General features: G+C 40.8%; 1 protein-coding gene across 1 annotated transcript; it reads right to left on the minus strand.

Moving 5' to 3' along the window:
* Positions 1-780: 780 nt before the first annotated feature.
* On the minus strand, positions 781-10,779 carry LOC139385193 (transmembrane protein 178B-like). The gene is made up of 4 exons (XM_071130305.1): positions 10,120-10,779; positions 5,509-5,622; positions 4,892-5,029; positions 781-4,452 (listed from the first exon to the last, which is right to left on the minus strand). Exons 1-4 carry the CDS (start codon positions 10,520-10,522, stop codon positions 4,205-4,207), a joined length of 903 nt encoding a protein of 300 aa, XP_070986406.1. The 5' UTR covers positions 10,523-10,779; the 3' UTR covers positions 781-4,204.
* Positions 10,780-11,486: the final 707 nt, after the last annotated feature.

Raw genomic sequence — 11,486 nt, forward strand, 5'->3', positions numbered from 1 at the left:
TCAATCCTGTAGTCTTTAAAAGAGTTGATCCAGAATGGCTAGTATAGCTGAGGGGTAATGGTGTTTATAGTTGTATTTTAATATATTGGATGAGGGCTCATCTCAAGACTGTCCAGTCATTTCTCTATAAGAATTGTTTTATTGTACTATAAGATCTTTTTGATAGTACCCTGAGAGAAGACGATATAGGGATCATTTATTAAATGTTTATTTTTCAGTATTTTCAGTATATTTTGGAATGTACTCTGATTGAATATCAAGTAATGACATCACATTTGTACCTTTTTTCATGCCCATGCAAACTATGAATTTATCTGTAGTCAGTTGTTCGATGGTTAGCTACTACCCTGCAGCCTTGACTCTTCCTCAGTTGCTAGAATAAACACGACTGAGGACACAGCCAGAAAATACTCAACTCTCCTCTAGGTGGCATCGTGTCATAAGAAATAGATGGTACAAGCAACACCTAGCCCAGGGTTTCTTAGCATCTATGGCTGCATTTAGACATGCGGCATAATTATGATATTGTTTTGACCAATCAGATCAGCCCTAAAAATGATCTAATGTGAAAAGATCTGTGATTGGTCAAAATACCTATTGGTGGGGGGAAAAGATCAGAATTGGGCTGCCTGTCTAAATGCAGCCTAATATTATTACAGGGAATTCATCCACTGAGGTCCACTTAAAGTAAGTCTAGCATTTGTACTAAATCAGTGTCAGCTGACTAATTGACAGATGTCAGCAACATCCATATGATTGTTTTTAAAACCTCATCAATGCTGTATTAGTTTGGAGAATGAACATGTGCTACATACTGATGAAAGACAAACTGAGATGATGGTTGTTTTTTTTTAAATTGTCAAATCATGGCATTCGTGTAATTCCTCTGAAAAATGTGCCACATGTCCAACCAAAACTTTACTGCAGTGGTTGCAAGAACCATAATAGCCTATTTGATTATACTCTCCATGAGTGAGAAATAGTGTAGATGTAAGCCCAGATGAGCAGTACACAGGAAGATGTTTACCTGAGCTCAGTGTTTTTCTGTTGTGACATAGACATCTAGAATACATGAAATATACAGACACAGTTGACTTCAGAATAGTATGTTAATTACATTTTATTTCAGTAAAATAAATTAGATAAAAAAAATGGACAAGTTTGAATACATTAAAAGAAATGAACCATAATGATCTCATGCAAGACTATAATGTCTTTTAATCGTCTTTCTCCATCCTCGTGGATTGAACCAGTATAAATGACTTGTAGAAAATCATAGCAGTGCTACTTAAAGAGGTGCCACTTGAAATTGTGGCATTTGTACACAGTGTCCCACATTGCTCACACTGAACACTTTCCAGTTCCTCATGAAACACGAGAAGTCCCACTAAGAGAACAATTTTGATGTCACTTTTGCATACAAGTTGTATATTGTGCTTACCCCTTCTCTCATTCTTTTATATGTGGCCATTTTACTACTTTTTCAGCATTCTTGGTACGCTACCAAGATATTTCTCTATCAACCGGTTTAGCAACAGAACCTTTATCATTATTCAAACAACACAATTGCAATAAATGTATTGTTTATTGTAGCAATTATCCATGCATTCAATACCATTGGCCAATTTAGAGATCTAAGGGACAAAACCTGTACATGTGTGTTGATATAAACTGGAGGAGAAGACTGTGGATGAGCTCAGAATGGCAGCAGAACACCACCAATATCCACAACTCTTTTACAAGTCTGAGGTGGTGCTACATGTAGTAACAATGTTGGGATGTTTCACTTTGTAGTCACTTTGAGGCAATGTTTTTATCTACAGTCAAATACTAATTCACTGGAAAGGTTATAGCTCATCACCTCACCTCATAACACTGCTGGAAAAGTGTCACAATGAGTGCCTTTTCACATATAGGTAACAAAACAGTGTTACTTGAGTACCCTGTACTCACAAAATACATCAATTCCGTCTTACCTGTAATTCCATCTTAATTCATGTGCAGTGCTAGCCTCCGAAGCCTGCCTGAACCCAGACCTGCCACAAACAAACTCCCAACATGGCCTGAGTTTCCTCCCAGAACCTTTATGTAATACACACGTGTGCTTGTATAATTATTACACCTCTCAAGTCTTGCGAGAACTGTGCACTTACAGAGTACATTAATCAAATGTTACCCAAATGAGGGCCTTTTGACCTCTCCTTGTCTCTATGAATTGCAAACGGGACTCTGCAAAGGGCCAGTAAGACTGCCTGTTGCCTGGGGCAAAAGTGGCACTGAAATGAAGAAATGGTGAGCTCCCTCAATTCATTCAGGAAAGTGGTCGACTCAATAGGGATCCACACTGAAGTGACGCAGATGATGCTTTAACAGGACATCATGTTGTCTGCTTACAAGATGCCACATTATTGGTCTTGTCTCCAAGAGACCTAAGCTGATTCCTAGTTTCCCCTACTGAGGAAGAATACAAAGAACAGCTATGTGCAAGAGCAGACACCCCTGCCTCAAACGTGAGGAGAGAAGGATTGGTAGACAGGAAAAAAACAACATACCAGTGGTATTACTGATGTAAACATGATATTAAGTATGACTTTTTACAGCCCTACTGCTCTCTCAATGTAAATCTCAACATTACCCATTTTCACTTACAGAAGAATATTAACAGAAATGTTGTGTTGAATAAGACATGGATTCAATGATAAACTTTAACAGAAGCTTTGGGAATCTTTGTTGTGCAAATACCTGCATTTTGCAGCAGTTCACACAAACCAAATCACTTAATGCATTGATACTTGCTACAAACAATGTGTTGTGCTATGTGAAGGTTTTTGTGTAAGAATACATTAAATGCAAGTCCAACACTGGTGTCTGCAGTTCAATTCCTGCCAAATCCAAGACGGCAGGTATTGTCACTTATAACTGTAAATGACTGTCTGTCATTGTTTCTAAGTTTGAATGTGTTACTAGAAGGTTAAAAAAAAAATCATTGAACCCCATCCTTCAACATACAATATTTACTGTTCCTTAAAGGTCCAATGCAGATGTTTTTATTTCAATATCAAATCATTTCTGGGTAATAATTAAGTAGCTCACTGTGATTGTTTTCAATTAAAATAGCTTCTTAGCAAAGAGCAATTTCTCAAGCAAGAATTTTGCTAGGACTGTCTGGGAATGGTCTGAGTGGGGAGGGGAAAACTGATCAAACAGCTCTTACACTAACATGGCATTATCAGCATTTCACAGTATTTTCCAACCGCATAGTGTGGAAATATATATAAAACACAGACAAATCACATGTTTGACTGCACTGGACCTTTAACTGCCTCTGCTACTCTCAAACAGTACTTAATGTGCCTTGCAATCACTCTTATTCTTCTAATCATGAAGCATACAATTTATTCCAGCAAACAACACCACTGAAGACCCAAATTGCCATTGTTACCTCGAAACAAACAGAAAAAAAATCTTATTCAAGAGTTACTTTATACAAACAATGACCTGAATCTACATAGAGATGCATTTGTACATACTGAATCATAGAAGCGCTGAAAGATTTGCTCTTCAAAAGCGCAGTTCTGTATTTTATCTTGCTGTTCCACCCCTGCCATTTCCATGTTGTGCTCTTGGTCCTCTGCTGCAAGAAGCAGGTTTTAGGCTTAAACTGTAAAGTCCTTCCTAGGGATAATGCTTGACATCAGTCAGCTGATTCAAAACAACGGACAGTTTATGCCAGCATAATATTTTGTTGCGAACAATAACAAACACAGTACAGACCAACCGACTAAAAGAGGAATGATGACAGGATGCTCTGCCACGTTTTCTTGTTTGTTTGATTGTTCCATTTAGAGATGCTTGTTGTTTCTTTCTAAGCTTTTGGACTGTGTTCTGTGTTGTGTGTGTTAAAAGAGAGCACCATTTTAAGACAATTCCTCTAGGCTGCCATAGAGTTAGTAGTCAAACGTTTAACAACAAAAAGGTCTTGCCATGTCTGTGTGTCTTAGATGTACAGTAAATAGTACAGTTTGGTATGTCTTTGCTCTGTTCTCCCATGTACAATTTCTCTGGTACACTCATGATTCAGATGGACAGAGGTGGTATGAACAGGGAAGGTGATGAGGTGAGATGGTGGTTGGACAAAAACGTTGGACGAAGTTGGATGGGTGTTGCTTATTTGTGTGCTTTGTGGGCCAGTCACGCAGTCCCATCACACGGTTCCGTTCTCCTGTCTGGGCTTGTGGACGGTTGTACGGGAGGGGGTGCTTAGGGATGGGGCCAGGGTGCACAGGAAACCAGCCAGCAGAGTGAGGCCTAAGCCCCCCCAGGCACAGAACATGGACCAGCCGTAGCCATGGCTAATATCCTCTGGGAGGCCATACATGTAGCGTGGGTAACGCGACAGCTCAAAGTTGATGCCCGCCACACACGTACACAGGGAGATGATACAGCACGTTCCTGAGGGAGGACAAGGAGACAAACGGAAATGTACGGGATTCACAGAAACTTCAATGAACTATATACAGTATTATGTCATTCCTATGTTGGTAGGCCTAGTGGGTCAGCCAGACAATAAATGGTAACATCTTCACACTCCATTTACAGAGATGTCATGATTTATTGTACATCTTATTATAGAAACCTATATGTGTTCACACATATAGCTCTCTCTCTCACACACAAGTGCATATATTGTGTAGACAACTACTGTAGTCTACACAATGCATCAAACAAAGACACACATGCACACATGCACACACACACGCACACACACACACACACACACACACACACACACACACACACACACACACACACACACACACACACACACACACACACACACACACACACACACACACACACACACACCAAACAGAGAGGAGACAGCACTTACCTCCCATGAGAAAGAGTAGTCCAGCTACATACTGCATGAGGTCATGCTGCTGACAGCAGCCCAGCACTCCGATAATCCAGCCAAACAGGATGATGGACACGGCCATGCCCACAAAGCCAGCCGTCATCCTGCGTAGATCTGCACCAACAGACACACACCTCCGTCATTTTAGTGGACAAAGAACAGTGGAGATCAGAGCAGGAGGCCCAGTGGGATCAACAGCATGCACAGCACAGAAATGCAATGTCTGCACAATCATATTCACGGCATATGATACATAGAATATTCCTGACACAAATAGAGCCATACACCCTTACAAGTCCCTGTCACTTCCTTCATAGAACCATGTAATCTTCCTTATCTTTTTGAAGGATATCAAAACTAGAGAGGGCGAAAGGGAGGGGTGAACAGCGATAACAAGAAGATAAAATTGCTCTCAATGGCCGCCACTTTAAATGTATTTGATCCTGAGATAACAGTTAGAGAGAAAGAGAACTAGAGAGATAGACAGAAAGAGAGAAAACGATTGAACACGGAGAGTCCAGACATACTGTACAGCCAGTAAGACATCCATTAGATAGACAGACAGACAGTCAGACAGACAGGCTCAGACTTACGGAGTGCATGCCACTCATCCTGACGGATGGTCTTGGTGATGTTGATGGGTAAATTGCGCGGAAGGATGGAGGAAGAGTAGTGATACTTGACTGGGATGCACCGCTGAATCAATCCTGAAGAAAAGAGTTGATGATTATGATAGAAACACAGTCTTGATAAGACCTTGATAAAACAGGCTGCTTTGTAGACAATAAACTCAACCACACTGAATATGGTGACTCAGTTAAGCATGTAGACACTACAGTAGTTCTAAAAGATAAAAATTGTTATGAGTCCTTTGTGTCACTGTGAATGATGTCATCGTGCAATATCCTCAGTGTGCCTCTCAAAGTGAGAGACAGCTAGCTGTGATTCAGAGCAGAAACAGCATCCGGCATCATTCATGTAGATCAGCCTCTAATTATCTCTCCGTGCGAGGTGGGTATCCAGACCAATTATAACAACAGGAAGAGACGAGTCTTGCATTGCTGTTTCATCATATCACTCCAATGAGATAGACCACCTATGCTCAAATTATTGCAAATATCTTCACATATTCCTGGATGTTGTGTACTGTAATCAGTTACTTGTTTGATAAGGGAGATTTATGTTGGAATATGTTCATGACATGGTTTTGTAAGTGTGGAAGAAGACCCCTGCCATAAAGCCTAGTCAGTCACCATGAATAGAAAAGGCTATATGGTTCTGGCATAAACAAGAGGAAGAATCAAAAAGGAAAACATGAACTAGTGTGAATGTTCAAAAAAGGGTTTGACAAGGATTAGCATTGAGTTCACTCAGTTCAGAGTACGGAAATACATAATTCATTGTTCTCATGTTCGGTGGGGAAGCACAATATATCCAGATGAGCGGTGAGACATTTATGTCCCATGACTACTTCTGCAAAATCGAACATTGTGTGAGCCTCAAGACCAAGAGCTATGGATGGAGATCAATTTACTTAGCACTTGCTCAGCAGCAGATCTGACTACCTACTCGCTAATATTATTTGATACATTTTAGGTCAAAGGCAGCAAAAACAAGTAATCAAATGTATTGACGCACCAAATGTGATAGAGTTGTCAAAAGTCACAGTGTGAAGCTCCATTCTTAGAACACCTGGACTTCAGCTGCAAACATTCAGCTATGTGAAGCTAAGGAAGTCAAAAGTACTGTATGCAGGCTCAAACATGGAGCCAACAGTTCACACCCTGATATGGAACTATAGTAGCCTGAGAGAAGAAATATACATTTCTGTATTGGGTTCCATGTCCCAGTTACTGAGGAGAATCTATAGTATTGGCCAAATTAATCATTTTCAATGTGTTGTGGTCTCATAGTGTAGTGGTAGCCAGATCTGTTTTTGCTTAAGCCAACTCATCTGTCATTTGTTTTCATGCCATAGATGTAGCATTGCATTACAAACATATCTGCCTAGTGGCTACCCCCTGGTCCCACCAGGTTACTTATATCAGTATTACTGTGATGGTGGTATACAGACCTACTAACTTCCCTTTAGAGACACTTTAAGGTTTGAGTTGTGAGGTGTCTGCAGATGCAGACCAACTCATCATTCTGATAAACAAGGGAGCAACTAGAGAGAATATAATGTTGTCCAGTGGGCCTATGTGTCTCAATGCAATTCAACCTGTGGATATTGTTGTCAATTTATGATATGCTACAGATTACCTTATTCTATCAAAGAAATCAGCTCACTTTCCCACAATTCTGACAACAGTTACCGTTTACCTCAGCATGAGGGTCGTTCCACCAATTCGGTGCCTTTTGAGATGTGTAACTTTAGGATTATATATTTATTTGCTTTCACCTAATTGTAACATTCTGTCATTAAGACCACATGTTCAATTTAATAAAATAAAAATCTAAAGTAAAAAAATAAATAAATGACTGTAGTAAGTGCCTAATAAGTGCCAAATAAAGTAACAGGGTTGACCATAACAGGGTCGAAATCAGCCATACATCCACGTATGACATGGGGAATGGAAGATTGTTGTGCGAAACAGAGAATGGCAATTAAATGCAAGCTACACCCAAAGAAATTACATTGTTAAAACATTTCTAGGGTTGACGTGATATGCTCAACCCGCTCAGTTTTCCACCACAATACAGGCAAAAAAAAGGAGAGCCAGCTCACCTGCTTTTACACTATGATTTTACTATAGATGGGATGGTTGTTTAACAAAATGCATGCGCAGCTATGGGGCAAAGCAGACAGGGTTGGCTTAGATTGTTGACAACACGTAAACTATATTTCCTCTCCAATGTTTATTGAAAACAAATACATTTGCACAATGAGCACTTACTTGTTGATTCTCAAATACATCGTTACAGTTATTGGTTAGCTAGCTTGTTTGGGAAAGGCGTGCCGCTAGCGGGACAACTCGACAACATCCGGTGAAATTGCAGAGCGCGAAATTCAAATTACAGTATTATAAATGTTAAACTTTCATAAAATCACAAGTGTAATACATCAAAATAAAGCTAAACTTCTTGTTAATCCAGCCACTGTGTCAGATTTCAAAAAGGCTTTACGGCGAAAGCAAACCATGCGATTATCTGAGGACAGCGCCCAGCACACAAAACCATACAAACATTTTCCAGCCAAGTAGAGGAGTCACAAAAGTCAGAAATAGTGATAAAATTAATCAATTACCTTTGATGATCTTCATATGGTTGCACTCAAAAGACTCCATGTTACACAATAAATGTTTGTTTTGTTCGATAAAGTCCCTCTTTATGTCCAAAAACCTCTGTTTTGTTGGCGCGGTTTGTTCAGTAATCCATTGGCTCAAAGGCGGTCACAACAGGCAGACGAAAAATCCAAATAGTACTAGTAAAGTTTGTAGAAACATGTCAAGCAATGTTTATAATCAATCCTCAGGTTTTTTAAAATTTTTATAATCAATAATATTTACACCGGACAATAGCGTTGTCAATATAAAGGTGCACCAAACAGCTCTGGGACTTTCCACTGTCCACTCATTCAAAGTGGTCATTCTCCTTCATTTTTCAGAATAAAAGCCTGAAATAATGTCTAAAGACTGTTCACATCTAGTGGAAGCCATAGGGAATGCAATCTGAGTCATATCCCTTTATATGGTGGATAGGCTTTCAATGGAAAAACACCCATTTCAAAATAATGGCACTTCCTGGATGGATTCTCCTCAGGTTTTCACCTGCCATATCAGTTCTGTTATACTCACAGACATTATTTTAACAGTTTTGGAAACTTTAGAGCGTCGTCTATCCATTACATGCATATCCTAGCTTCTGGGCCTGAGTAACAGGCAGTTTACTTTGGGGACCTCATTCATCCAAACTACTCAATACTGCCCCCAGTCCCAGAAAGGCTAGCTAGAAAATTTTAGCCATATTGGCATAGACATGACATCAGTCAAAACATCACATGGCAGCTTGTCATTCTTCTTAGCTGGCCATCCAGAATAACAACACAGACTTCTGCCCCATTTAATCGCGAACATAGTTTTCGTGACGTTGTCAGCTAACCCATCTATTAGGGACTACGGTTGAAAATTAGCCGGCTGGCTAAAACCGTCACTTTTACTGAAACGTTGATTAATGCACTGTCCCATTGAATGCACTGTCCCTGTAAAAATAAACTCAACTCAACTATTAGATGTTCAATGTTTTGAAAAATGAACTGAGCTCTCGTTTTTATATGGTGAAACTAACCCATGAACATGTCCTCTAGGCCTACTCTGGACAGTTTGAATCTGGTTGAATACATTAGGAAAACATCCTGGTAAACAAACACGCTATAATTTGTGGGGAATTCTCAAAAATATTCAGTGTCTTGAATTTCCTTGAACGAAGGTACTGTGTTTATGCTAACATTAATGCTGTTGTTCTCTCATCATTCGTCAGAATCTCAGAGTAGTCAGGCATGAACGCCTCATGGCATTGCACAGAAAGCCCTGCTGTCGTGTGTCGGACGAGGCCGTTCTGCGAGAGTTCCATGCACTATGATTTCCTCTCTTACAGCTCAAAATTCCCACGAAGCAGGATGTTTATCAATAATTCAGTCCTTGGTCTTCTCTCGGTCTCCCCCGTGACAACCGACGCATCACCTATAACACATTATCTTGTATTTTAATGTAACAGATGCCAAATGCACTCAGCAAAATCGAACAGTCCAAATAGCACCTGAGACAAATCGTTTCGCTTTTACAAGGGAAGACCCCCTTCCTCCGCCATTGTGTGCTGCTGCTAGGCGAACGGACTGGGCGCAAAGCCTGAAAATAAATTCAGCACCATGGACAGCGGTGTACACACAAAGCGTAAAAAATACGCAAGTGCCACGTCTTCGGCGTCACGTACACGACTGGCATTTCCATCTAGATGATTTACTGACTATTTATTTGCTACTGTAGTTTACAATTATGAACAAAAGCCCCTCTTGTAAAATTTTATTATGGAAACGGCCCTACAGTGGCAGCTAGGAGCATCAGTTAATCCCATGCCCATTGTATCAATATGATCGTGTTGAGTTTGGATCTGAGGATCTGAGCATCATGCTTACACTCAGTGAGCAGCATCAGTACCACATCACACCAGGGCCTGATATAGGCTATTAGCTGTAGCACCCTTACCTTTATATATGAGATCCTCTGTCTCCAGGTCAAATCCATCTCGATGACACTTTCTCCAGAGCCCAGAGATGGTTGAATTGAACTGGCGACTGCAGTGGGACTCCATAGCTGACGCTGCGGCCAGAAAGTGCCGTTTTTCCCTAATAAGAGGCTGAGCTCCGGCACTTGGACTGTTACCTTTCCTTTCAATGCCCTTTGGGGGCATCTGGAGGGGGAGATTGCTATTTGAGATATAGATGTACCCCGGGTCGTTTCTCTTGTTGGCGTAGTTTTTACACCTTTCTCGGTGTCTTCGCGCATCTGTCTCATACCAAAAGTCGGTGCAGATTGCCATGGCTAGCAACCCCAACGCACAGAACGCTAAGAACAGCCCACTGCTGGTTAAAATTTTCATGGCGGCCATCTTCCCCACTCGATGGAGAGCCCAGACAGTCGCGAGAAGAATCCTCGGCTGCCGTGATGGTACCCCGTGTCAAAAATCCCGACGGCGCTCACACCCTCATGGAGCTCTGGACAGCAAACATGATGGACGCCCCGGTTCTCTTGGGCTAGATGCTGTCTATTGTTGTCGTGCGTCCCGGCAGATGTGATGATTTTTCCACCATCTGTTTTGGTACTGGAAAGAGGAGAGGGGATGGATGGCGACCAATGCTGCGAGGAGTGGGTAGTGATGCAATGCACTCTCCCTCCTCTCGGGTTTCAGTAGGATGGGAAGAAACTAAGCACTGGCAATATATCTCCTGCAGGTTGTTCAATAATAATAATAATAATACTAGGGGTAAACATGTATGATTGATCAAATACGAATACATTGTGTTAATATACTAATTCTATCATATGTATTATTAGTAGTATTATTGTTATTATTTGGGACATTGTGATCTGCTACAACTGTAAGGACCTGACACAGTTGTTTTACTATCATATTAAGTATATATATTGGGCCATGTTTTATGTATCATGAAGAAACATGCACATGGACCACATGCTGGATCAAAACCTATTTGTAACCCAACATATTTCATTACAAGCCTTTTCTGTGCACAGTTGACAAACGCACTGAGACAGGTGCGGGCTGAAATTCAATTGGACCCACCACAGCAATGATTGGTGTCTTTGTTTACAAACTACCACAATGCAGGTTTGATTGAATTGAGCCCACAGCCTTTCAATATAGTGAACGTTTCAATGTATAAAACAACATGGAGACACACTGACCAAGGGATTCCCAAGGCCTACATCAGGGCTCTCCAGCCCTGATCCTGGAGAGCTAATCCAGCTTAATAATTAGCTGCTTGATAAACCGAACCAGGTTAGTTACAACTTGGATTGGAGTAAAAACCAACAGCAGGGTAGCTCTCCAGGAA

This window comes from Oncorhynchus clarkii, chromosome 26 (genome assembly GCF_045791955.1).
Source record: "Oncorhynchus clarkii lewisi isolate Uvic-CL-2024 chromosome 26, UVic_Ocla_1.0, whole genome shotgun sequence".
NCBI lineage: Eukaryota > Metazoa > Chordata > Actinopteri > Salmoniformes > Salmonidae > Oncorhynchus > Oncorhynchus clarkii.

Coding starts and splice junctions, on each gene's coding strand:
- LOC139385193 (XM_071130305.1), bottom strand. CDS start 10,522: ATGGCCGCCATGAAAATTTTAACCAGCAGTGGGCTGTTCTTAGCGTTC. Junction 5,623..10,119: donor AGAGGATCTCATATATAAAG/GTAAGGGTGCTA, acceptor TCTTTTCTTCAG/GATTGATTCAGCGGTGCATC. Junction 4,453..4,891: donor ACTACTCTTTCTCATGGGAG/GTAAGTGCTGTC, acceptor GTCCTCCCTCAG/GAACGTGCTGTATCATCTCC.